The sequence below is a fragment of the Phoenix dactylifera genome, chromosome 1, assembly GCF_051530095.1.
Source record: "Phoenix dactylifera cultivar Ajwa chromosome 1, Ajwa_hap1_PhDact_Kaust_v1.1, whole genome shotgun sequence".
In the NCBI taxonomy this organism is placed as follows: Eukaryota; Viridiplantae; Streptophyta; class Magnoliopsida; order Arecales; family Arecaceae; genus Phoenix; species Phoenix dactylifera.
The window spans coordinates 51,559,344-51,586,966 of record NC_143190.1 but is presented as its reverse complement, the minus strand read 5'-3'; the positions used below and the strand labels follow the sequence as shown (position 1 = coordinate 51,586,966).

Here is a 27,623-nt window from a genome sequence, read left to right as displayed (position 1 = left end):
ATGGGTCGCCTCTTATGTTGCTCGGCATTCTGAGGATTTTACTTGGACGTCTGTCTCTGACGTTCACCTTTATTTATATCTTTTACTTTTCCGCGATTTAGCAGGTTGTACTCACGTTAGAGTTATATGAAATAAGTAGCCGTTTTATCAAAAAGGAAAAAAAAAAAAAAAACAGCAGCAGCAGCAGCAACACGAACATTCGTGCAAATTACTATTCTGTCAACGTGGAAGACAATATAACGGCCGGCCCTTACAACGGAATAACGGCGAAATAACGGGATCGCTGTGAAGAGCCCGTTACATACCAACGTAACGGACCCTAAGGAACCGTTATATAAGAGAAGACCGCGGTTCGGCCGCCGCGTCGCATCGCGCTGTCTTTTCTTGGTCAAATGCCTCGCCCCATTCCGGCTTCCCCGCCTTTCGTCTTCTCCAAGGAACTCTGAGTTTAAGACCGCCCTTGGCCGTGCGAGGAAACAGCAAACGATCTTTGGGTAGGCGGTGAGAGAGAGTGAGGATGGTACTGCCCGTGGTGAAGTTGGGATCTCTCGCTCTGAGAACCCTCAGCAAGCCAATTGCCTCCAGGCTCAAGCAACAAGCCGGCTTCCACCCAAGGTTCCGCCAGTTCATCATAAACCTCGCCCAGGTCCCACATCTCGCTCTCGTTCTCCTCTTCCTTCATCTCTCTCTCTCTCTCTCTCTCTCTCTCTCGTTCTCCTCTTCCTTTATACCTGTGCCTTAAGGTTTGGGCTTTCTTGGTGGGGGCTTCTGGCCGAAAGGTCGGATATTTAAGATCCCAGGATGCTCTTCTTTTGACTTCTCTTCTTGTTTTTAGAGGCCATGGTTTCGTTTCCTCCAAATGCAGTTGAGTAGAATTCCTGGAAGGTTATTCTTTTTATAACCTGTCAATTAAATCTTGAAACATAAGTGTTGGTGGTTACGGTTCCATGGCATCGGTTTTCGTTTTGTGTATGGATATTGATGCTCTTAGCGTTATGCCAGTTAAATTATAAGATATCTATGAAGTTAACATGATTATTTGACATTATATTCAGAGAATTCGATTAAAAAAGGTAGATTTTTCTCGTGAATTATGTGAGAAAGCTGATAAAACTTGGGTGATCTTTTGACCTCCCTCCTTTATCATATATTGGTAGTATCTTCAAGGATCCTAGGATAAATTGAATTTTGAATTCTGAATTTCAGATAGCATAAATTTAGGATTGATCCTATCTATTTATTAATTTTTCTATCTTTGTAGCATCCTAGTTGTAATTTCTTATATATTTTTAACTATAAATATACATAATGACTACCTCACGAGGTAGCTAGAAAAAGTTCTCCACAATATTTTTTCCCCCCCACATATTCTTATTTTCCTACATCATAAAAAAAAAGGAAGAGAAAACTTGTTACATTAAAAAACTTGAAAGAAACTAAATGGTAAATACAAAAGAAAGCTTATATGAAGGAATCCAGTATAGTCAATACTTGATTAGCCAAACACAAATATCTTTTTTGAAAGTACTAAACACAATTATATAAAAAAAACAATAAGGCATCCAGAATGATATTATGTCCATAGAGTTCAGAGTCCTTATCCTAAGTAGAAACCAGGAGCTCGTTGTGGCTATCTCAAGAAAGAAATTTGCTTGAAATGAATCTTGTAGTTGAGGGATATGCTAAAGCACCGGGTCATTTCCTATCCCTATTTGATGAAGAAAGGTGGTTAACAATGATTTATGCGTCTTTAGACTTTAAGTTTTTGTTTGGATTTTATTTCAGCATACAGTCCAATGGGACTACACAGAACCAATGTTCTCTTACCTTTCTAGTACACAGCTCTAAAACAGAACTGCTTTAGGGATGCTTTGTTGCCAGGAAAAATTGAAGATGAAATTCTCTTTAGGAAGTTCTTTGTTATACACAGAATGAGTAGACTTGAACAGTTTGCTCCTATTATTTTTCCTTTGTTTGGTAGCATGTCTTCTGCAAGCATGCTATGAATATAGAATTATGCATTTGGAGTTCTGCCTGGCATGTTGAGATAAAAAAACTGTACTTGCTGAGAATGTGCTCCCGTCTGATTCTTATCGGGTTCTCTTTTTCCTGATGTTTGTTTTTTAATGTTTTTGCAATTAGGTGAATCATCGCTTCACCACAACCATGCAGAGGCGCCTGTATAACCATTCAACTGACACCGCGATTCATCCTTTGAATGAAGAGAAAGCTGTTCAAGCTGCTGCTGATCTTTTTGGGGAACTCTTGATCTTTTCGGTTTTCTCTATTCCATCTTTTCTCCCTATCATCTGGTGTTAATTTCAATTTTTCTACATGTCATTGATATCATCTATGCACTGTTATTTGTTCATAAAAAAGCTAGCGAACATGAGAATTAAGATTTGCTATGTTTAGCTGTAGTTTATGTCGTATGTGTGGTTCAGATCAGCAGCTGTCGACCAATCGTCATTTACTATGCAGACATGCACTTCATCTGCCTGCATGCCTGTGAATTATAAGCAGAAGATAGTGCTTACTGCTTAGTGTTGGATTTCATGGCTTCTTGTCATTAGCTGTGTCTTTTCAGTTTTGTATGGGTCTTTATATACAGCTCTCGGTACTTACTTGCCTCTTTGATGTGCCAGGTTGCTGGAGCTGCTATAATCTTTGAGGTCCAAAGAAGTGCTAGATCAGAAGCTAGAAAAGAGGAATCGCGTAAACAGGAACTTGAGGTACTGTGTGAGGATGAAGGTTCTCTCTGTTATGAATTGTTTATTCGACTTTTATCTCCTCTTTTCCCTCACCATAATGACATTCCAGTGCTGCTAACTTTCATTGATCTGCCATCCAGAATTTTGAAGGGGTTAATTGGATTATAATTCTCAAAAATGGTTTCACAGCAAAATCTTAGGCTTTTTTTATAAATCCCAAAAATATGTCATATTTAAGAGGCCTCCCGTTAATCCGATCAGAATCAGGTTTTAGAAAATTTAATAAAGAAAACATACAAATTGTGGATTAATATTTTCATGCAGAATTGCTAATAATTGGGGAAACTATGAGATTATGGTGGACTGCATTGGGCTAGTTGTATAACATGTTGTTGGGATATGAAATAAGAAAAATACGCATTAGATTGTCCTGCAATATCTGTAAACTCAAGAGTATTTTGGGCCCATGCTAGTACAGATGTTTGGTTCTTTAATATTGAGCTTGCATAACAATATAGAAAGCTCAATGCTTTTGGTTTCCAAATTGGTCTCTGGTCATTATTGAGAAGTTCACTAATGTGGAACAAGGATGAGTTCTTCCCATGTTCCTCCATCAGTTTTCCTGCATCTTTGCCACAATGAAGCAATCTAACTTGTTTGAGATACAGGGAAAAAATACTTCAATTCTAAGTCCTCTTATTACATTTTTGCAAGTGATGATCCACAGGGTGGTGGCATAAATTATACCATTCTACAAACATTTGATGGCTGTCATTTTCTTATATCAGTATCATTGTGCCAGTGATCTGGATGATGTTATAGAATGTCAAGTAATAGTGATTCAAGTACTTGGTTGGGTTGTTCAACTAAAGCATTAGTTGAATTTTTGACCTTTATCCTCTTTTTTTTTGCTTTTTGTCTAAGACTTTTTAACCTCTAGAATCTAGATAATATCAGCTTGTTGAAAGCCTGAGCAAGTTTTGCTTGAAAATAAATGGGAAATTCCAGTTTCTGCCTTTTGATAGAGAACCAATCTAATAGGGGTCTTCATCGTGAGCTGAAAGCAGCAGGCACCAGGTGCTGAATATTTTAGGTTGGCTCACAATTTTCAGCATGGAATAGATGGATGCCCACTTTCAACAATATGCTTGATCCCCCGCCTTGTAATTCTATTTGATAAGTCGCATGTTTAGTTCCCAGGTTGCAAATAAGTTAATGCTTATCTACTATTTTATGTTAATTCCTGATTTATTTGTTCGTTTGATTAGTTTTTGTTCGAATTTATTTGTTTATTTGGTGGTTAGGCTTTGAAGCAAAAGGAGGGGAATTTAGCAAGAGAGATAGAGCTACTGAAGCAGAAGTTCAATGAGCTAGAGCATCTTGCACAAGGACGAGGTCCTTTTACTATTCCCAACTTCAGATCTCGCCACGCACCTGAAAGCACTAAGCCAATGGCTGCTGCTTAGTAGATTTGGGCGACTTAAAATTTCAATTAGTTGTCTGCTAAGTAGGTGCTAGTGCTTTATTCACATTACAATCTTCCTATCTTGCCATCGTTCTTTGCTTTTACAGCATTTCCATGTGATAATGCCGGTGATTCGAGCTAGTGAAGGAATGTGGTTAAATTTCTTGGCATGTAGTTTCATCGTCCTTGTACGTGTAAAGGGAAGCTGGTCTTCATAGTATAGACCATCAAAAAAAAAAGAAAGGCCAGAGGCAGGTTTTGTATAAAGATCTTTGGTTTCTGACTGCCAGGATCTATTGAGTGTCATGATTGTCTTGGATTACACATTGTATCTTAAAAGTGATTCTTTTTCTTTCCTTTGGCAAAAATATTGATATTTGCTATCTAATCCAAAAGTTTAAGGACCCAAAGTTTTCTTTTTGATGGTAGGAACAAATATAGGTCTCTTCTTTGGATCAGAAAACATGTGCAAGGCATTGCCTTTTAACCAGTTATAATCTGGAAGGAGTAGGGTAATAATTACTGCTGCAATTCAGGAACTACTGGGAGTCATCAGTTCTTGCAGATCTGCATGTCAGGGTTATTGAGGTTAGGCCATCGTATATGCTGCGACAGGCCTCTGGAATATGTTTCATCTAAAGCATCAGACCATGGTGGTGTAGATGTGCTAAAAATTAAAGTTTTGGTCGACTATCCTTACATGAGCTTGAGTCTGCTTAATGAATTTTTCATCAGCTACATCCTCTGTCATGACTTGCTTGCAAAAGTTATTAAACTTCTGTTCATGTTACTCTCACGATTCTTCATCATTTTTTATGATCATTGAACTGTGAAATCTTTGTTGCATTAGCAGACAACAACATCAGAGTTAACTCCACTTCTCAACCACTGTAGCACCAACACAACTCAAATGCAAATCAATAAAAAATTATAAACTCTATGTACAATCAAAGTAATGCAGAGAACAAGGACGTAAGTTCTGAATTAACAATTGACTGTGCTTCAAATGAATTGATATTCTTTATTGATAGCTGACCTGTTGGGATTGTTCTATTTTTTGAACACCTTGGATTCTCAGATTCCATAGGAAGGTTGCTGTCGTGGTAAGGGGAGAAAGCTGGGAAATTATTTATATCTACAAATCCATTTTTCTGCATTTACTCCAAATATAAGTGTTCCTGGATTTCAGTCAACTTCCAGAACCACCTTACCAGGAACAAGCCTTTTATCTTTTACCTCATGAGCTTCTCTAACTTGGGTGATTGGAAATGTTTTCTCCACTGGTATCTTCAGCTTTCCAGCTTCTGATAGTCTGCCGATCTCATCTAGACCTTCAGCATCAGCCCTCATGTATGTCCACCAATACTCTAGCACCAAATAATAGACTGGAGTTATTATATTAATGATGATGGTGAATCACCTTCAAACAACCAAGCATCAAGAAGATTATTTCTTAAATTGGAAATCAAAGCATGTACCAGAGGGGAAAAAAAAGACTACATAAGGCATATATGGGAAGATAAAATGGATCTCGAATGCTTTAATGAAAGCGGAGATGGCAGACTCAAAAACAGAAAAAAAAAAGATGCAGCATAAGCAATTGAGGTCGGAGGCTTTATTAATGAGATGCAATTATGAAAAATCTCTGGGTATAAAAATAACAATCTCCGCATGTATAGACCAGGAATAATAAATGAGAAGACAAACTCAACTAGATGAACAATTCTGTCGTTAAGTCTCCTCAGGAAAGAAGACAAGATACATTCTTCAAAAAACATAATAAACTAAGAATGAGATCAAACTAAACACACAAATGCCTGCTTGCCAAGCTTGATACATCAGCTCCTAGTAGATATCCTATAGGAAAGTTCCACTCGCAACCAGTACGATGAGCAAGATTAGCAAGAAAGAAAGCACTATATTCGACATATATATAGCAAGTTGTCACAGAACTATAATGCTCATAGAGCAAACCCTCCTGAATGATAAGAAATACAAGAATAGGCTGATGTTTGCCATCACTGCAGTAAGTTTTAAATCACTGCCATTCCAGGGAAAGAAAAAGGTAAGGTTAGCACATCCTTCATCCCTTTTAATTACAGAATCAGAATTCCATGATGAAGTTATTTTACAGCTTATGAACAATGAACTCAAATTCACTGATAAAGAGAAGCAGGCATATGGATAATTGGTTGCTACTTTTCGTCGTCCGACCAAGCAGTTTTAGCAAAATGATAGATTACAATGAGAACCAAGACGGCACTCACTAAAATGTAGAACATCAGAACCAATCTCTGGATCTGCAAAAGAAGTATCCTCCTTTTTTTTAAAAAAAAGGTTTGTTCATTTTTGAAAATCATATTAATTTTCGAAGCCACAACCATTAGACAATACTAGCAGTTATCTAACATCTGCATAAGATGTTTCTGTTTTTCTGTACACCTGACTAAATGATATTCAGGTCTCTCTGAGGTGGCAATTATGCTGTTGGAGGAACAAGAGACTCTTCTGAACCATTGGTAAATGGAAATATGACAAAATTATGGACAGCAGAAGTACTATGGGTGTGATGAGCAAATCATAATGCATAGAAGAAATAAAGATACGCGAATTTTTGGGGTCTTGAGTCTGAAAACACAACCGGAGATGGTGAAATTGCTAGACATATGCAACTAATACGGGCTAGAAACTTCAGTTCAGACAATTATATGGTATACAGTGCTTGTAAAACCTAAGTCGCAAGTGTGGATCAGACTACAGTCAGAACACAATGCAAAAAGTGATAAAAGGCCAACTACGTAAGCCAAACAAAGCCAAAACTGAACCACAAAATAACCAATCCTACCGTGTCAGCGATGGAACAAAGCCAAAGATCCACATGTGCATGAAAGCGGCTTACGAGATTTTCAGTCTCAGTATCGACCCCATTACCGACATCTTACAGTATGGACCTAGTTGTTATAGTACACCCCCTTACCAACACATGGTACACTAACAAAGTTGGCAGAACAACAGTATCATGTGTAGGTATAGTGCTGTATTAAGCATCCATATCACAGGCAAGGTACCAGGTTGGTATGGTACAACCCATACTAGCTGGTACAGGTCAGTACCAAAGAACTTAGTGGCTTATGTATCGCAAACCTCATGGTAACGTATGGCTATTGAGTTGAATTATACTATACTTTCCTCCCTTGGATGGAGATGCATTCTCATGAAAATGGTGTAACTAGAGTGAGAAAATTAAAAGATGTGATTTTGGACTCAGCATGGATTGAAAAATTATAATGTCAATAGAAACATTTTCGAAATAGTCAAACAACATGTACAAATGACATATATTAATACCCATTTTAGGAAGTATCTCAAGCATATTGAGGTCAAAAAAATGAACAAGTCCCACAAAATCAATCAAACACTAAGTCAAGTACATATAAATGATGACAGTGTGCATCATGGCTCCACATGTCAATCAAGTGAAATGTTCATCATGTTGCTGCATCATGAAGGGTGCAAATGCATTATCACAAGAGCTAAAAAAAACATTGTTGTAATGCATTACTCCAAGGCTTGGGAGGTACGATTTTTTTTTCAGCTCATTCTATTTTGCTGGATCAGTATTATGTAAAATGTATATGTTGTATTCATATAAATTTCAGAAAAAAAGAAGAATCATGTTAGTCTTGAAAGGAAATCAAGTTGTAGATAGAATTTAGCACAACATGCATGTTTCTACAATCCTCTTAGTCTCATTTACTGTGAAGCTCAAGTACTGATGAAAATTCATGCAGAGACATGTATTCTGCCCAGTGCCCACAGAAGGGATGGTCAGATTTTCTAGGAGATTCTAGCACTATTTTCAGTCTTTGGGCATGCTAACCTCTAACTGACAAAGCAATTACTTATTGTACCTTATTTTGACTGTATCGATTTTATATTTTATAAATGCTGGCAGGTGACCACAAAAGTTACCATATTTTCCTTAACTTAAGATTTTCTTAGCAAAGTCAAAGATGTGGAATAAGTAGAGTGCTCACAATTCAGTGATTAGATAACAACAGCATCTTCTGTGAGAGCATGGACACTAGTGAAATAGACTGAAGGAACAGTACATCATCAATTCTGCCTAAAATGGTAATGAGCAGTCTCATTTACCAAGCCTCACACATCACAGTTTTTTTCTGGGGGGTGGGGGAAGGTATCAGAAAGTTATTCCCATACCACTGCAGCTGTAGCTCCAAAGAGATCTTTGGTATTTACAAGGCTCATTCTTAGGTTATCACGAAAACATCACATTCAGAAAGAGAAAGAAGGTTTTCATACCTATTCCATGAGAATAGCGATATTGCATTTGCTTCTTTAGTAAAATAGCAGTAGCAGCAGGAAGACCAATAGCCAACCCATACCTATCAGCTAAGGATGCTGCTTCTCCCTACAATATGGAAATAAGCTCAAATATTCAATGGTCGAAATAAAGGTCACATGAAAAATATTTCAAAAGGCTACTGATTCAAGAAATAGAGGGCCTGTTCAGCTACCTGCAGTGTCATATAGTGTCCGCCTTTCTTCAGAAGATTAATCCCAATTCTTTCAGTTTCAGGGATTCCTATTGTGTCTAGAACAACATCAAATTGCTCTTTGATTGCTGATTCAGTATCCTGTAAGATGCAGTACAGCATAGCGTATTTACTTAAGAAAGAAATATTTGCTCACCTAAATGTTCAAACTTAAATAAGATAGCTTCATTCTCAATATGCCCTGTTTCCAGCAAGAAATTGTAAGCACTTCTAGAATGCTAAGATTTGGCAGGCTAGAGGAGCTTATAGTACCTTCTTGAATAAGATATCTGGCATAGTTGAATAAGCAAATTTTCATAGAGGGGACCCAAGGTAATACAATAGACAAATTTATAAGAATTAGAAATCTGTTAATTTTTTCCTTAAACAATCAGATGTAGGATCATACACCTTAAAGTTTAAAAATAAGAAACTCATTGGAAATTAATGGACGGCGTACAGGGTTCCTCTTTTTTTGGGTTTGAGGGAGGGGTTGGTTTGCTTTGCTTGACTTTGGTATTACTATAACATGCATAAATTAGATGCATAATGAATATGATAGAAAAACCTGTGCTTTTCCAATTAGAATTATCAAAAGGCTCGCCATGAACTGAAATTGTCAGAGGTGTGGCATACATTTACATGGACCACGAGCTCCTTTTCTTCCTCTCATATTCACGCAAATAATTATTGGAGAAAAAAAAGCTAGTTACCACTTAACTTTGATTCGTGATGTAAAGCAAGAGCAGTCCAACCATATTAACACCCTTGCAGGGGAAGGCATGCAAGATGATAGGTCTAAAATAAGTAGGAGGAGGCATATACAAAAATATTAATTTGGACAAACTAAAAGAGATAGCATTGGAGCAGACATGCATAATAGAGTTATAAACCCATGAACTCCTATCTCTGGCATCTGTTCTGCCTAGTACTTAAGAAAGATCAAATGAGAAAGATAATGTAGGTCATATTTTTATGTGTAGATTTAAAGAAACAAGGTTTTAAAAAAAAATTACCACACGTATCACTCCGGAGACACGCCACTAATTCTCTATTTCATCAATTCACTTTAATTTAATGGAAACACATACATCAATCTATTGGTCCATTGTTGTGTATAACAAAGTTTTAGATTGTTACAATGATCATTGAGCATATCCTTGGGAAGCGAACTTCATTTAAAATCGTTGTTTTATTATTGTTTACAACCTTCAATCTCCAAAAAGAGATGGCCCTTACAGGAACCTAGTTCAGAGCTAAAGATTTGAGTTGTAAGGGTAGTGCAGCAAAACAGGACATAACAAAATGGAAGGTTATGGGGGAAATTAATAATGAAATAGTAAAACAAAACTGCTAGGCAGAGTCAAGCAGTAGCTTTGTTTTTCACCCAAGTACACGATAACAGCTAATTTATCTGTAAGAGACTGAAACATCTAATTTATCATAAGTTGCATAGGATCAAAAATTAGACACTTCAGTTATGTAGGTGAAACCATAGTTCTGCACGTCCATGTAAATCTATGCTGAATGAGATGTGCATGAGTGGGAAAGCAGATGCTCCTTATAGGTACAGACCATTTTATATACTAAAACCTTAGAATTAAATGAACAAGTTACAAGAAACATTGTGTAATGGAATCGAATGCATCTCAAACCATTCAGTTGAACTACTGTTCCCTTGTCCATTGCTTTCCAGTTTTAATTAGCTAAATATGATGCTGTTATATTAGTAAGGTCAAATTGTTCTCCAAGAAGTTGGTTAGTCACATTTAATCATTTAGGGGCAGATACATGTGAAGTCCTAGTGGTCACATCCAACTCACATTGAGATACATGGCCACAGAAATTTTTGAGTTCCAAGGAGGAATTGCTTTAGTATTAGATGTTCATCTTATTTGTTAGCTAATTAGAGGGGCAGCAATGGTTCTTGCTACCTCAGCAGTATAATCAACAGCTTGCTCGGCACCGACTTCCAGCACTCGGTCAATGCTCTTACTTCCACATGTGGTTGACACGCTGCACCCTGCAGCTACTGAAAGCTGAATTGCAGCTAATCCAACTGCTCCTCCTCCACCAAGAACTAACAGTCTCTGTCTGCCAAAAAAATCAAGTAAAAAATGTCCTGAATCAGCATACATAACATCATAAAGAAAACCTGCCAGACGCTTGTATATGACAAGCCATTTTTATGTACAGGACCTAGTAGAGCACCTGAAGGTTTTTGGAAAATTGAGCAATTTGAGATGTTAAAGCAGAGATAGTAGCTAGACGGGCAGGAAAAGTTCTGCCAGAATATTTAATTCAAAATCATGTTCTCAAGAAGAAAGCAACATTAAATATCATATAAATGACTCCACCACCAGCTAGTTGAAAAGAAACTACAAGGAGCAAGTACAAATTAGATATATTCATAAAGTTACTTTCTTTAACTATCATCAGTTTTCGGCTTGCAACATTCATGAATGCTCTAAAATGAGAGAGAATGAAAACAAGGAAAAGCTATCAAAAGAAACTTCACACACAATGTAAATGTATTTACAGTTCCTTCTAGCTCCTAACGGTAACGGAATTGAAGATCTGGTCGAGTTTCTTGTACTGATTTCTTGCAATGTGTAGTAAAATAAATTTGCAATGTTTTCTTTCGGTAATTTTAATGAAATGTTGACGAAGTCAATTAGGCTTTTTTTTATAGATTTAGTTACGGTAACAAGCACGTATCCACATTAACAGGAGAATGCAACAATGATCAATCTGGATTCAGCTGGACTTTTCCTTTAATTGCTCGAAAACAAAATAATCTTCTCTATGGTGGTTGTTTGATCCAAGCTTCCCAAGAAACCTGCAGTTGGAAAGGCATCATGGGCCCTTGACTGCAAAAGTTTGTTCAACATTAACATTAGATCTAATAAGTTTTTTGCGCATTATTCAACTAGGTTAACTTCAATAAGCTAAATAGGTAATTGACTACCTCACAACCAATCTGTTCTTATATGCTTCTTTTTCTACTTGGGACCGGATCTGTCTGTCATTCCCAATTTGGTTTGGACATTAATTGCACTTATGCCTCTTACCGCAAAACTCACATGTGATTTCTGGGGACAAATCAATTAAATAGGCTGTTTCATAATACTAATTCGTAAGGTTTTTCATAAGCCAACCTATTTCATGAGCTCCAAATCTTTTGGTTTTTTTCCCCATAAAAAGAAAGCAACAAGAAATATTAGGTTCATATAAAAACTAATAATAAAAAAACTTCTCATGTTAGTCCCATTTATAAGGGTAAGTTCCACGAACCTTCACCGTTTGTGCTATCAAAGGCAAAATGCGTACTTGATACTCGTTATTATCACTGGTTATAATCATATACAGCTTGAGTCCCTCCAAGTCAAGAAATAACCTATCATCCTTGACATTCAAGCTACATAAGTCACTTCCAATAAGCAAAGCCCATTCTCGAGTTTATGGCAATGTGCTGCTGCTACTCACTTTTCTCCCTCCACGACGAGTACTTAAGCCCTGTTTGGGGGAGCTTTGGGAGGGCCAAAAAGCACTTTCTGGCCCTCCAAAAGTACTTTTAGATAAAAAATGGTGTTTGGTAAAATTTTCGAAAAGTTGTTTCAGCTTTTGCGGGAAGCTGAAAACAGCTTTTGGAGAAAAGCTCCAATTTGGAGCTTTTCGAAAACGCTGTTTTTAGCTTTATCGGGAAGCTGTTTTTTGGACCAAAATATCCCCATTTAAATCTCACTTTTTTTTTCCAAAACCCTCATCTCGCCTCTCCCCTCCCTCTCCCTCTCTCACCCATCCCCTCCCTCTCCCTCTCCCTCTCTATCTCTTCTTCCTCTCAACGCCGCCGCCTCTGTTCCTTCTTCCTCTTCTTTTTTTTTTTCTTTTTTTTTGTTTTGGGAGCTCATGGTTGCCCACGGTGGCAGCCACCATGCCGGCCACCATCCATGGCCGGCGACCCCTCTATATTTCAATGAAATAAAATAATAAATAAATAAATAACCAAATAAAATAAATAAATAAATAAATAAAAATATTTGTAATTATTTAACCAATTTTATCACCTAGCCAGAAAATTTGTTAGAGAGATAAATGGTCATTAGAAGGATGAAAAATTAATTTACACTAATAATTATAATATTTATATATTTATTATTGTATTATACTATAAATATAATATTATATTACATTATATCATAATACATTGATATGTTATGTTAAATAATTTAATATTATATTAAATTATTATTCTATAATACATAATGTTATAGTACTATATTATAATAATATTATATTACATTATATTAATATTATACTATATCATATATTTATGTATTAATATATATTATATTTTATTATGCTCTGTTGTATAATACTGGTAATATCCTTTATGGTCATTTTGTCATACAAAAGTACTTTCTCAGTTTGTTTACCAAACACATGTTAAAGTGCCACAGCACTTTAGAAATGTATTTACCAAACAGCAAACAGCTTTTTATAAACGCTCTGCTTCAGACAGCTCTACTTCCAATAGCTCTACTTCCAAAAGCTCTACTACTAATAGCTCCTCCAAATAGAGCCTTAATGCATGCTTTTAAAGTAGTCTCACAAAACTAACCATTATATTCATGAACATGCTGGTGAAAATAATATCTACAACAGAAATTAAGAACAGCAATATCCAAGTAAACGTTGGGCATGACCCCACCAATTCCATAAAGTTTCCTCTATAAGGTCATATTCATGTCATTGGGCATACCCTTTAGTGATTCTAGCGGTACTTTTTAAAGCACGCCATGCAGTCAAAGCAGCAAAAGGAATGGCACTTGCCTCCTGCAACCACAAAATAAGCTCCTCAAGAAAACAAATTGTAGGTAAAGAATTTCTAAAACCAAGAAAACTGACTGACTAATAACAAACTGTCAGCAAAAAAAAAAAGGTTTAACGGAATAACAATAGCTAGAAGTGTGAAATCATATACCTATCTTAGAACCAACCTGAAATTTTGAGAGAACCTTGTTAATAGTCAATAAGATTTTATCTAGGATAATATAGAATTATAGATAGTACCTAAAAAACATTAGGCATATTAAAAAAATTGCAGATTCAAGCAGTTGTTCCTCCAGTCATGCCTATCTTAAACCTATTTGTGGCTGATCAAATTCGAGTTCTAGCTCCACTACGTATTGCTAACTGATAGAATGTGACAAGGAGGCACTATTTATTTCACTGCCCACAATGTAAATGGTGCACCAAGACAAAGTTGATCTAGAAAGAACTCTTAAATCTGCTTTGTGTTTGATGCATGTTTCCACAGACATAAAAATCAGACATCATATTTAAGTACGAATTTGCTGCAGCAAGAAGGAATTTGAGTTATTTGGTGGCACACTATCTAATCTTAGTTGTATTAGGAGAAAGGACTTAGGGGTGTACCAACCACATGATGACCAGTATGTATTATACCAGCTAGGAACCAGTGTGGGGGGGACCTTAGTGCAGTGCATTTTGGGGAACTGGACCGCAACCATACATGTCACAAGTGTGACCTGCATGGTGCTGATCAATACTGAGTAGGACACTTCAAAAAGGCTTTTATTTTGATTTCTCTACCATCTCAAGGTGGGAGAGGAAGTGAGAGGCAGCACGAGGCTTCTGCACTTGAAGATTTGCAGCCTTGGAGCTCAGCTTGTCAGAAAATTAACAAGGAAAGTTTAAAGCATTGTTTCTAGCTAGATAATGCTTCACCTCGTCAATTTTTTAGTTTTTGCAATAAACTAATCCCAAATCAAGGGGATTTGTGATTGTTGAGTAAGGATCACGTTATATGTTCATTCCTTGATGTATGAACACTGGATTCATGCCCTAGGGCATGGGGCATAAATCCAGGACCAAAATCAAAGAAATATGGGATTTTGGGTCGAACGCCACAGCCTTTCACCAAAAATATCTTAAGTATGAAAATAATTATATTTGAATTGTTGACGCATGAATAGCATTGTTCAGTGTATTTTTTTATGAAAAGTTGTCAAATTATGCAGTGTACAATAAAATACATGTCAAATAGGGGAAAAAAAGCTTCAAAACACATAGAATAGAAGAATTCAAGCATTAAATTGATAGGTTTACCAAATTTTGTATAAACCTAACATTCAAACAATAAAAGATTAAACAGGCCAAACAAAGTGTTAACTGGCCCAAGCCATCCCATCTAATACACAGTGTTAGAATAATATAGTACACAATTCAATATGTACCAGTGCCATGCCAACCAGGGACTCGTACTGCCATACCTTGAGAATTGAAAACTTGAGTCCTTTATGTTTGAGATTTAAGAATAAATAACTATGGTATTTATACAATATTACTAATCTGATTTCCTTAAAGTCAAATTCGAGGTCACAAATTTTTTCTACCATGCAGTTACTTGTGGATTCTGTCAGAAAGCATAGGTTCTTAAATTTATATAAAACTTTTAGCGGTAGCATCAGCATAAATCATGCCAGAGTAGAGAAAAAGTGATAAAGCAGAAGTCATCGCATTGTTAAGATCTCATAAACAAACAATATTTTGAGTGCATAAGACTAATTAGAACATCATTTAAAATATAATATATCTACAATTTACTGGATAATGTACAAGGATGATGAAGAAAAACTGCACAAGCAATAGCTCCTATTCCTATACATTGAACAAAAATGTTAGCACCCCTGTATGAAAGGTATTGCAATTGATATAGATAGACTATTGCATGCACAAGAAGATGTTTAATATTATGACAAATATTACATAAAATAATTACTGCTTGCACTAGTTTATGATTTTTAAAGCTTTTAAAAATGTCAAAGTTCGTAAAACATATATAATGACATGGATTACCCATTTCAAGATCAACAGAGCATAGCAAGAACTTTAAAAGAGGCAGGGGAAAAAAAGACAATCACCAGCAAGGCTTACTTACCACATGTGTCACTGAAGGTGGTTTCATTGTTAGTTCATCTTCAGAGAGAATAGCATAATCAGCATAAGTGCCTCTCACGGCTGTTGGATGCAGTGCACCGAAAACTTCCTGCCCAACGGTAAGGGATGAAACTGAAGAACCAACCGCTGCGACTTCACCACTAATATCACGACCCAAAATTAGTGGCAGAAGTGGTTCAAAAATGGATCGTCCATAACCAGATCGCATCTGAAGATTAAAAATGTGAATGAATTGCATGGATACAATTACATTTTCTCTTGCATATGCCACAAAATACAGTCACAAATGGTCAGTATTATTTATTGAATGGTGATGACTGATGATGACCTAGGCTATGAGTAGACATTTAAGAGTAGTCTGTAGTATTTAATATAAAATTTAAGTGGCATGTTTGAAAGATTCGAAGCCTAGTGAAAGGTGGAGGATTCACATTAGGTCAGCAAGCAGTCTTAATATAGCATATCAAACTATGATGGCCCAAAATAGGAATGCTTGGCAATTGAGGTCCATAAAGCTGTCGCTCAAAAATTAAGAAAAGGCTTGATGGTCATGGTTATGGTTTTTGAGTTTCATGTCATAGGTCACTTTATTTTGTTTAGACTGATCGCATATCTTTATATCCCATTATTTGCTTCAGACCGCGGTTGTTGCAGGGGTTGAATATAATTTGATCATGACCTTTCCACTTGTTTATGAAAACACATGCCTTTAATATTATGGTCAGTTATCCTTTGACATTTCTCATCCCCCCCGCCCCTCTTTTGTTGAAAGCTTGGAACTGTCATGATTATAAAAATTAGTTTTGGGAGTTTTTTAAAGAAAAGTATTTCCAAATGATTGATCTCGGTCTTTTCTGTTCTCCGGAGCAGCAGCTATCAATTCATGTGCTACAGTATCTCGGACACTTAAACAATCTCATTAAGGTATTATAAACAATTCAGATGATATTGTCACATTCTCCATGAACATTAAACCTTCAAATATACATGGTCTCATCTATTTGAATGTGTCAAACAAGCCTTTGTCTCAGCCTATAAATTGAGATAAAGTTACTTTGAGAAGCACTAGAATATTAAATATCATTTGCATTCTCTTATTACTTCATCCAATTCACCACAAGGCTCAAGTTACTGAAAGCATAGTAGTTTAGCTCAGGCCCTGCCAATTTCATCTATTCATGCTGAGATAATGATGCTCAAGCTACTTGATATAGCGATATCAAACCTTTCTTGATGATCAATCTATACTGTATACTGGTATAGTACCTTATGTTCTAATTGTCCATGCTAGATGTAAATCACTTTTCACTAGCCATATACCAGTATACCACCTTCCTTGCCCAAGTTGGTCCATCTACCCTGATCACCATTTATCAGCTATATCGCCAGTGCTGGCATTAAATTTCCAAGGAAACAATCACTTCATCGCATATCCTATCATGGTGATTGACCTCGAGTTGTTTGCACTAATTCTTCCACATCCTTCCAGTTCACTCATGCTCTTCCGAAAACCCTTTCTATTTTTTTCAATCCACCTCTAAATACATTTCTAAAAATGGCCATCTCAACTCCTCGCTGCAAATTGACACGTTGACCTCTACTAGATCCCCTTTTATATTTCCTATAGTATCTCAATACTTTCAACTCTACCATCTCCATCACTGAACCAATAAAACATTCTTCAGTACCTTCTCGCATAAAGTAAGACATGATTTCTAAGTCTAAATGCCTCGAGACATATCAAATTCTCTTCAAAACAGACTCCAAAATGGAGCAAAAAAATGATTCAGGAAAAAATGGAAAGATTTTAAGGAGCCAATGCAACCGAGAGCTCACTCTCAAGTCTAAAGGATTGATGGAGACGGCGCGGGCGCGGACGAGAACATCCCGCGGCTTGAGATCGGGGACTCCGACGGCCGGGCGCATCTCGAGGACCTCCGGCCCGCCGAACCGTGGCAGCACCACGGCTCGGCAGGCCATCGCCGCCGTGGACGCGTCCCTGAAACCGAGCGCGGGCCGCAATCTCCGCCGCCACCGTCCCGTGAGCCTCCACATCGCCGGCGATCTCCTGGAAGTCGGCGACGCCTTAAGCCCTGAGAGGTGCGACGCCTAGAACCTGGTGGAGAAGGGATCGAGGGAGGAAGGGCGCAGCGCACGCGGGAAAGGAGGGAAGCTTGAAGACTGGTCGCGGCCCGAGCCACGCGAACTATTTTCCCGTGGAACGGTACAGCAATCTGCGCCGTTTAAATCGAGGGACTTCAGGTGTAATCACTACATCTTATATTTTCGTGCCTATATTTTCTTTGCTAACCAGCTAAATTTGAACCTTGGACTAGTAGCCGCGGGGGGTGGGTATGGGACCACTCAATTTCGGCCCAATAGACACCAATGCCAATCAGATGGAATCTCGGTCCGGCCTAGAACCAGCCCGACCTCGGATTCCACTAAAAGCTCCTTCGACCATAGGGATATTCGCCGACTTGCCCCGACCAGTCTCGAGATGCCTTCAACGATCGCCGATCCGCCCCAACCAAGTTCGGAGCGTCTTATTCGCCGATGCGCTCCGACCGAGCTTGAAGCGCCCTCTCAATAATACGCCCCGACCCTTGAGCTCAAGGCGCTTTGCCGAGCACACCTCGGAACTCGGAATGCTAGGCTAGCCTTAGCACCCGTCAAGCCGACCTCGAGACTGATGTGGCATGGTTTTTGTGATCAGAGACCATAACTCCAGATTGATTATGGCCGGTGGTCGGCGCACTTTTGACGGATCCATTCCTGTGGCGGGGCAGCACGCGGCATGGGAGGGTCTTGCATTTACTGGAGTAAACCTGGGTACTCGGCGGATACTTCTAAAGGAAGACTCATCCATGGTGGTCGGCTGGATCCGGTGCCGGCAGGTTAGGCCAAACCTGCACCCGCTACTCCAAGACATTTGGAGCATGGGGGAGGAGGTAGATTTATTTCGGATCTCGCATGTGTTTCGAGAAGCAAACAGTGCTGCGGACTAAATCGCCTTCTATGCAGCCCACCATTCAAAGTTTGTATTTTGGGATACTTCTAATCGTGTGCCGCAGGCATTAGATCGTGTTTTGTCTTGTGATTGCTCTGGGCTCTTTCATTATTGTGTGTACTGAGAAGCCGGTTTCACCAAAAAAAAAATGGTTGGAAATTTTCATTCAATCTGTTGCTAAAGTGGGGAGATCATAAATATAGTTAGGTGTGATCTATGAAATTTCCCTAGGGCTGGCTGATCTTGACCGAGGAAGTGGGAGTTCTTTAGTGTTATGATGGGCTGCAATAACAGTGCGTAGAACTTACAAGCATTCTAGTTTTGCTGGAGAGAGGCATTTGTTTTAGCTTGCTTTTAAGACAAACTTGCAAGCATAAAACTTCATGAACGAAGAAATTTTATGGCGCGAGGTGGTTAATTATAGAGTTGTACGAGGCGTTTCTTTCTCGCTATCCCAAAACAGGTGGGACAAGTCTTGGTTATGGGGCATATCTTGGCTTTTGGGGGGCGATCGCACATTTATATGTTTCACCCTCCAGAAAAGAGGTTCGAGCTCTTCTAATAGAAGTATTGTGGATTTTCATAAGTTTCGAGCTCAATAGATATCCTTTCAATGAAAACTTTTTCTGAAATCAATCTAGAAATGATTGTTGTTATCCTTTGCTATTATGTGGTGGGTTAAGTTTAGTTTACATATTGATTCATTCACAATCTTAGTGGGATTACAAGTGTCGTAAATTGTTAAATTTGTTTTACTTGAAGGATTATTATGTGAATCAGGAACTAACAGAACATGAATTTCTTTATGGCGAACAGTACAAAAGCAACCTTCATGCTGGAACAGACCATGCCATCATAAATTGCTTGGACAGGACTGCTCATTTGGATTACCAACAGTTCAGTCTGCATCAAGAACTGCACCATAATCTGTATCTTAATATCAATACTAGCGAGCAAAATGGTGGGGATGTGTTACCCCATACGTCAGACTTCTGCCAACAATATGCCCTCCACCATCTGCGTTTTTAGGGCCAAAATGTGCACTCTAGGACTGTCCTCGACCTGCTCATGGATCAGAGTAGTATCAAGACTATTGCAGCAGCTTCCATGCTACATTGACACTGAATGAAGGTCCTGGCATGGCACCTGTGCTACGTCCTCGCAGTATCGATCTAGAAGATGGTCCACTTTTTGCAGTTCTCTGTGCAAAGACACAAGGGAAAAATGTTGGTATCCCTGTATGTGAAGGAGCTGCAACTGGAAAATCTCTGTGGAATGCTCCAAGTATGTCTACACTATACTTTTAAATGTGCATAGAATGTTTTTCATTAGGCTATTATATTCCAGACTGTTGCAAAAAGCTATTACTGCTACTATAATGCTATGTTTAAGGATTAGGATTTTTTTCAATAAAATTAGTTGTATCTGATTGCTTGGATTTCACATGATGTTGCAGAGCTTTTTGATCTGTCTGTTCTTGAGGGCGAATCAATTAGAGAATTGCTCTTTTTTTGACAGGCCAAGAAGGGCTTTCGAGAGCGGGAATCGAAAGCAGAGGTCATTGCCAGATTACAGTGGCTGTGGTTGGCATGAATCTAGGAAGCAGGTTATGAAGGATTTTGGAGGTTTTACAAGGTCCTACTACATGGATCCACAACCGCTAACCACTTTGAGTGGCATCTATATGAGTATGAGATCAGCAACTGTGATGATCTCGCTTTATATAGGCTAGAATTCAAGCTTGTTGATGCCAGAGTAAAGTTGACGAGTAATTCACTCATTGATCTGCAGCAGCAGATGGGAAGGCTCAATGCAGAGAATTCTGTGGATAACAAGGAAACTGCCAAGAGTAGAACAAAAGCTAATCAGAAAGACATCGCTGAAAAGTGTTGGAGAGTTTTAGTCCGAGCTTTCTTTTTTGGGTAACTTGGTCTGATGAGCATTACAAGCAGCTTCTTTTCAACAAAAAATTTTCCTTGCTATTTCCACCTGCTAATGCTTTTTAGTGGTTTGTTGCTTTTATGTGATTCTTGGCTATTGTTCCATATGCAGTTTGCTGCTATGAGAAATTTATGCCAGATAAATTAGATGATAAGCTACTTCGGTATATCCGTATTTCATTAGTTGAGGTATTTGGTTGCATTGGATACTAAAGGTTAACAAATTTTAAGTCCTTGGTTTCGCCATTTTATTATTGCAATTTCACATGCTACATGCTATTTTATATCGAAACCGTGAATTGATCTTAGAGTAGGTGTCCGCAAACTAGCTCATCAATGGATGGGACTGAATCTGGTTAGACATTTGTTTAAAAAAAATTCATGCTCGAACGCGTCATTATGGAGAGCATGGGCAGGCATTGTCTTTCAAGTCTCGTGTTCTAAGATATTTTGTACTGGTCCAGATAGCATTTCGTCTAGAGATGATGATGGTAGTGAATACATAAGCCCAAAACGTATTGCTACCGTAGAGATGCTTATTTCTTTGTTATTTGAATTAAGCAGATGTAGCTGTGCACGTAAGGCCCATGTTAGCCTCAAGTGTAAAGTACTTTCTGATTTTTTTTTTTTTTTTTGCGCTAAAATGAACGTTTCATAAATTATGAGTACGGATAGATCCAACAAAATTAGAAAGCAACAAATCTCGGAGTGCCCTACACAACTCCTTCTCCCTAGTCTACAGAAGATCTTTAGAGTAGCAGACCACATAAAAAGCAATCCAGTCTGTAGTCCTGTTAGCCTCTCTAAATACATGCTAAGCCTGAAAAGGCCATTCCATCTCTCGTCATTATCATCCCGAAATAGGAGGTGTCCCCCTCCACCATCGCTCGGGCCATCCTGAATTCAACTAATCACGGTGGCTGAGTCACCCTTTAATATAATCGAGTTGGCTTGTAGCACTCACTCACATTCCAGATCTACTGTTTTCGGGAAGGTTTACCCCTATTCAGGCTGGCTGGATGCGGTGTCAGCATTGAGGTGCAGGACCTTTTCCTTGCATCGGTTTCAAACGAACAGCAGAGTCAACGTGTGATCCGCTTCCGTTTTTGCACATCCGCTTAAAAGGAGTGATAATTTACCCACCGGTTTTTAACTGCCGCAAAAATGAACCAACTTGGATGCACGTTTTCTAATAATCGGATTGAATTTGGCTTATAATTAGTTGAGGTTTTGATTTGGCTCCGAGGCCCGCATGAGATTTGCAGCCCTTGGAATCCAGCTGGGACCTCTTAGTCCAGGATTGAGGTTCACATGATTACGAATGTGTGTAATTCATAATTAAAAGAGGTAAAAAAATGTAGAGTAATATAATAGAGAAAAAAAAAAAGCATGAACAGGATTTATCATGTTCTCCACTACAATTTCCTCTCTTCCATCCACTACTTTATTTCAAGACATAGCTTGTGCAGGTTGTGTCTAGATCCAGTTATGAATGGATGGGCTCTTGGTTGAGGGTCTTCGACCCAACTCAATCCTACTCCAATGCTTGATAAATTGACGCAAAATGTGATTCCACAATGCATCGACCCCAAGTTAGAATAGCCTATGAGATTCATATCTAGCATAAAGCATCAACCACGATAACCGGATGAAAACGTTGTAATAAAGCATTCATATCTAGCATAAAGCACCAACCACAATAACCAGATGAAAACGTTATAATAAAGCATCAAATAATAAGGATTACGGTGTAATGTTGTTGATCATATCAAAAGAAAAGATACACCGCTGCTGTTTTTTTTAATTAAAAAAAATACAAAATTAGTATAGAACAGTAGGAAAGCATTAACGTACACATTAAGTTCCAGCAGTCATGCAGCAGGAGCTAAAACATCTCATTCTTCTTTTCAACGGGTGGAGCCGGACACAATCAAGATACAAAAACATGGGTTTAGGATTATACCAGCGCAAAAATCTAAGAGAAAAGTGAAATGCTGGTACTCTGAACATACATCTCAGCACCCATGCCAGCTCTACCATGTCCTTTAGTCCTCCAACTACCGGAAAATCATTTTCCATCGCTATGAAAGATCGTTTGGAGCATCTGGTTTTGAGGCTGCTTCAGATTTCTTCTTGCGCCTGTTCTTGAGCTTCTCTTTCAACTTGAACCTTTTCTTTATGCACTTTTCCCATTCCTTTTTGTATCTGTTGTATATAAACATTGCAGCTCGGGCATCCTCAACCTAAACGAAACCACAGGCATGAACAGACACCCATTAAGAAAGAGAGAGAGAGAGAGAGAGAGAGCATTTTGGATTTCTTGGTTTCAAGTATGCACATGCCACAGCTTATGTAAGCTAAAATATAAACCCCACGCTCATGGATTAACCCTTCTGTACCAGGAAAAAAACATGAAAAGGTAATCTTCCTGATTACTTTTTCCTAATTTCAACATTTTAAGTTAAAGATAAATTGGTAATGCAATGATATGACCTGTACCTCTTGCATATTATCTTATGAGAACCAAAACAACATCTGATGAGTTAAGACAGCAGTAAGGATGTAATAACTTGGTACATATGATGACCCAATAATAGCACAAAAAGTTACTTGCATTATACATGAACTGCTGGTTGGTAGTGTTTAAGTTCCACTGAATTTGATTTCAAGTTGTAATGCAAATTATTGAAAAAAATTGGCATTCTGACAGAGTAGGAATAAAATGATTCCAACAAGCCACAGTCATTATGTTAAGAAAGCAAATGAACACTCAACCAAGCAACGCAACTTAGCAGAAAATAGCAAGCAATATGGTTGATGGGAGAAGTGATGATGGCGATGAACTAGACATCAGAAGTAGCAATCGTGAATAAATTAAAGCAATATGATGGGCAGACAACATTGTGGACTATGATATTTGTGAAATCCATGCATGTATAACTACTATAATGAATTTGCACCCATATGCTAGCAACTAAACATTCAGATATTAAGCTCTGTATAATATTAGATATAGGATTTGACATACTGGACAGTGTTCGTTTTGTTGGATCTTGACACCAAGAATTTGAGCTGCAAGATCCTTTAAAGCTCTCCTCCGCCCTTCCCTAATGCATTAACTGTACATGTCAATAGAAGAGATTGCCAGCCATAGAAAATTCTAAACACCCAATATGTTGATCATAATATCAAAGGTAAGAAAAGCTAACCTTAGGAAGGGCTCATAATCTGAGGTGTCCCTCATGTCCCTCTTTGGATGACCTAATAATAATACCTAAAAATTTAAATAGATCTATGAGTGATTAACCACAAAAACATGATACCTGTTGGGACAACGATACACAAATAATATTTACAACCTTGAGATCATTGTGCAAAGCATGACCTACAAGGATCCTTCCTTTGATCAACTCAGCCACTTCCTTCTGAACAGCCCAAAACTCCTTTGCTGCAGTTGTTTCAACAAAATCAAGAAAGGTAATAGCTTTATACAAACTGAATATTGAATATATTTCTTTAGTTAAAGAAAAGAGGAAAAAATTCAGTTCTAGTGAAACCTTTCTTCATGTTTTTTGGCCGGATCCCACTGATTTTTGTACGGAAGTCAACAATATGCTCTACTGGGCGAACATACTCATCATATACAACATTCCCCCATGAGTTCACCTACAATATAATAGAGTCACCATCTGAATACGAACAAAATGGTAGATAATAACAATGTTTATTGAGAAGAGGCTAAGAACAGCACTAATGTCTGGCACGCCACTTTCTGTGGTCTATAAAATAGCAAAATCCAGATAAAACTTCGAAGTCTAGATTAGAGACATAACCATCCTTGATCTAGACTCATCGCTTTTGGACTCCTCTGACACCACATGCCGCAAGGTGACCCGATTTGCCACAGTCAGAAACAAAATGCACATACTGGTCAGGTAACAGTGACCCAACAGTCGATTGAGTTGGATATGATTCAAGACCGTGAACTTTATTATATAAAGGTAATCTCATCTGAAGGTGACCATCCTAACCCATAAGCATGATATGAGCACCATGAGATTGCAAAGATAAGGAGATACAAGGTACACTTCTATCATAAGATGACGTTCAATGTTTCCCGGTTTGGACTTCTAGTTGGGCTTTAGATGAGACTGCTATTCCATTTTAATAAAAAAAAAATCAGGATTAAAAATCTTAATTTCACCAGAGCTCAAATTTGCTATGCCACAAATAAGGTGCAATCTCATAGAACTCAAGCTGCATAACTTCTAGTTTTTAAATTTTCCTTTTACCTCAATTACCAATGAGCCTTACCCCATTTTCATAAGATGGCATTGAGAGGACTGTTTTTCAAGTTTAGAATATTTGACCGTTGTCTTCAAATCCCTTCTCGCAACTTCCCCAAGATTTTCTATGGTGTCTTCTTGTTTTAGACGCAATAAGATATATTCAAGTACTGATAGATAATCCTCAACATGGCCATTGTGGCGCTTTCATGTAATAATTTATTGTATTTGGTATTAGAAATTTTATGCCTAGAGTAAGAAAACCATGCGGAGCTATCAATTTTTAAAGACGGTGAGGCAAATTGAGTGTCGGTAAGGTATGAGACTGTATACATGTTTGGCACTGGTATGGTACGGTATGCCTAGTACGGTACCAATCGATACAGTACACCTTGATGGGATCTTTATGGTATCGTCCAGCATAAGAGAAAACAGGATCTAGAATCTACCCAAAATGCCACATCCACACACAACCTTCTAAATCAAAAGTCAACAATCATATTCCTTTTCCATTACAGATTTTGCAGGTTATCACAACTTGTAACAATGCAAGACACAACATTCCTCTCCAAATTAAGTCTTACAGGACAATTAGGGTCTGTCATTCATTATTTGAAAGGAAACAATATAAAGATGCCGCAACGTAGCATCCATCAAGCTGACCTATAACTTATGTTAACAATATATACATTCTGGACATCATCTTTCTTGAATGAAATCTTGCTCACATGTTGATGTTGCAAAATGAAATTTTCTTTCTTATATCAATATTTTTCATATCGTGCTTTAGGGTTTGCATCTCCTCTTTTTTTCCCCAAGTTGACGGTTCAAAGTCAAATCTTGTTTATGTTGTTTATAACATTCATTCCCTTATCACTCTTAGAAGTCAGTGGCTCCTTCTTCTTAAGTTGAAGGTTCAAAATCAAATCTTTCTTTTATATGGGTCACTCCCTTATCATGCATCGAATTTCGTAGCTCCTTTTTACCTCATTCTAACTACCAGTGGCTCGAGCTTTTATCACGACATTTCTAGTCCAAACAAGTTTTTTTTTTAAAAAAAACAAAGCTTCTACAAGAAGTGAGATAGAAATAAAAGGAGAAGTGAAGAGTGTCGAGGCTTAAGCACCAGTGTGACCCTTCCAAGAGCGTTCTTGCTCCCCTGAGAGCTCACCCCTACCATCTCGCAGTCCATGGCCAGCACATTTGTCAAGCTGCGCCCAGAAAAGAGAAAATATGAGAAGAAATCACAGAAGAACCGCAAGAGAAGCTTCACGATAACCTCGTAACGATTATCTCGATGAGGAGGAGGAGGGGGCACCTCATATCGGAGGAAGTCGGCGTCAGGGCGTACGGCGGAGAGGCCTCAGGCTCCGAGACCGGGCGCTCCTTGCGCTTTCCTAGCACGGATTCCGTTAGGGTTTTGGCATCGGCGTCGATCGCAGGGGAGGGTTTATTGGGGCGGCCGGCTTGGAGCCTTTGTTGGAGCTGTGCCCAATTAGGGTTTAGGGATAAGAGCTTAGGATTAGGGTTAGGTTTTGGCGTCGCCGCTGCTGCTCCGCCGCCCATTTGGTCCTTCTGGACTTCCAGTTGCTATTCGCGGCGGCTCCTCTCCGACCTACGGGAATGGCCGTGCAGTACGATTCACGGCCGTTTTAATGTAATGCCTGTATTGATTGGAAGACTTGGGTACACATAGAACCTGTTTGGTTTATGAACGAGCTGAAATATATTTGGATTAAATTTATTCTTTTTCAAAAAAATGTTAAAAAAGAATTTTAAAAAAATAGAAAAGCTGGTGAGGACCTTTTGTTCACTAAAACCTCTATTCTATTCAACTCACAATTGTTCAACCTAAGGCAGCGTTTGGTTACCTAAATAGCATCACTAAGTGATTTTATTTTTGAATAATTTGATCCCGATGATCTAAGATCATCTCATTTAGTATACTATTTTTATAATTAATAATTTTCATATGTCCATGAATAACTTATTCTATAGCGTATGAAAATCTAAGATCATTGAAGATATAATGCCAAAACTATCTATAATATATTCCATAAAAATATATTTATTAATCATATAAATATATTTATTAATCATATAAAATATTAATATATTTATTAATATATTAATTATTAATATATTTCGTAAAGATTATATATTTTGATTAGAAAAATAAAAAAATAAAAGTAATATGCTAAATAATTTTATTATATAAATATAAAGTCTAATAAAATATTTCTACTATAATTTAAAATTATTATTGAATAATAGTATGATAGTAATGTAATTAATAATATAGTATAATATAATACATATTATAAATATAAAATATATAATATCATATATATTATATTAATATAATATATTAACAGTATATTGATATATTAAATTTTTTCGTTGAAATGAGGAATATTGTTGGTGTTAAATTTCAGCCCAATATCACGGCATAAAGGTGATATTTTGGATTTCCGAACTCAAGAATGAATATTCCATCACTAAGTTGGATGGTAATTTTAAGAAGTGGGAGTGCTTTAGGATTACTATCATGTAAAATCACCATAGAGCAACCAAACATAGTAATCTCATCATCTTCGCCTATATCACCCCCGATTTTGTATTGTTAGCCCAACTAGGCAACCCAAAAGAGGAGGGTTTATAAAATTTTACG

The 27,623-nt window shown here is 37.7% G+C and overlaps 3 protein-coding genes and 1 pseudogene across 4 annotated transcripts; 2 read left to right on the top strand and 2 right to left on the bottom strand.

Annotated features, from left to right (window-relative positions):
* Positions 1-361: 361 nt before the first annotated feature.
* LOC103713157 (uncharacterized) lies at positions 362-4,586 on the top strand. Its single transcript, XM_008799981.6, has 4 exons — positions 362-646; positions 2,143-2,277; positions 2,646-2,732; positions 4,016-4,586. Exons 1-4 carry the CDS (start codon positions 518-520, stop codon positions 4,175-4,177), a joined length of 513 nt encoding a protein of 170 aa, XP_008798203.3. The 5' UTR covers positions 362-517; the 3' UTR covers positions 4,178-4,586.
* A 636-nt stretch (positions 4,587-5,222) lies between these two features.
* Positions 5,223-17,934, bottom strand: LOC103713156 (GroES-like zinc-binding alcohol dehydrogenase family protein). The gene is made up of 7 exons (XM_008799979.6): positions 17,553-17,934; positions 15,697-15,924; positions 13,495-13,568; positions 10,667-10,826; positions 8,715-8,834; positions 8,500-8,608; positions 5,223-5,543 (listed from the first exon to the last, which is right to left on the bottom strand). The coding sequence occupies exons 1-7, from the start codon at positions 17,769-17,771 to the stop codon at positions 5,362-5,364; spliced, it is 1,092 nt and encodes a 363-aa protein (XP_008798201.3). The 5' UTR covers positions 17,772-17,934; the 3' UTR covers positions 5,223-5,361.
* Positions 17,935-18,415: 481 nt separating this feature from the next.
* Positions 18,416-20,861, top strand: LOC103713181 (transcription factor VOZ1 pseudogene; annotated as a pseudogene).
* A 1,521-nt stretch (positions 20,862-22,382) lies between these two features.
* LOC103713155 (Polynucleotidyl transferase, ribonuclease H-like superfamily protein) lies at positions 22,383-26,648 on the bottom strand. 2 transcript variants are annotated; one of them, XM_008799978.6, is made up of 7 exons: positions 26,271-26,644; positions 26,079-26,163; positions 24,224-24,332; positions 24,026-24,114; positions 23,876-23,940; positions 23,695-23,773; positions 22,383-22,909 (listed from the first exon to the last, which is right to left on the bottom strand). In XM_008799978.6, exons 1-7 carry the CDS (start codon positions 26,516-26,518, stop codon positions 22,748-22,750), a joined length of 837 nt encoding a protein of 278 aa, XP_008798200.1. In that variant the 5' UTR covers positions 26,519-26,644; the 3' UTR covers positions 22,383-22,747. The 2 variants fall into 2 exon arrangements, with proteins under 2 accessions (XP_008798200.1, XP_088561930.1); XM_088705804.2 differs by lacking the exon at positions 22,383-22,909 and having other exon boundaries at positions 23,695-23,785; positions 26,271-26,648.
* Positions 26,649-27,623: the final 975 nt, after the last annotated feature.

Bases quoted from the DNA above. Each gene is read 5' to 3' on its own strand.
- LOC103713157 (XM_008799981.6), top strand. From the start codon at position 518: ATGGTACTGCCCGTGGTGAAGTTGGGATCTCTCGCTCTGAGAACCCTC. The intron at 647-2,142 runs GTCCCACATCTC...TTTTGCAATTAG, and splicing joins TCATCATAAACCTCGCCCAG to GTGAATCATCGCTTCACCAC. The intron at 2,278-2,645 runs GTTTTCTCTATT...TTGATGTGCCAG, and splicing joins GGGAACTCTTGATCTTTTCG to GTTGCTGGAGCTGCTATAAT.
- LOC103713156 (XM_008799979.6), bottom strand. From the start codon at position 17,771: ATGTGGAGGCTCACGGGACGGTGGCGGCGGAGATTGCGGCCCGCGCTC. The intron at 15,925-17,552 runs GTGAGCTCTCGG...TTTAATCTTCAG, and splicing joins TCAATCCTTTAGACTTGAGA to ATGCGATCTGGTTATGGACG. The intron at 13,569-15,696 runs GTAAGTAAGCCT...TTGTGGTTGCAG, and splicing joins CACCTTCAGTGACACATGTG to GAGGCAAGTGCCATTCCTTT.
- LOC103713155 (XM_008799978.6), bottom strand. From the start codon at position 26,518: ATGGGCGGCGGAGCAGCAGCGGCGACGCCAAAACCTAACCCTAATCCT. The intron at 23,941-24,025 runs GTTGTAAATATT...TTAAATTTTTAG, and splicing joins CTTTGCACAATGATCTCAAG to GTATTATTATTAGGTCATCC. The intron at 23,774-23,875 runs GTTAGCTTTTCT...TTAATGCATTAG, and splicing joins GATTATGAGCCCTTCCTAAG to GGAAGGGCGGAGGAGAGCTT.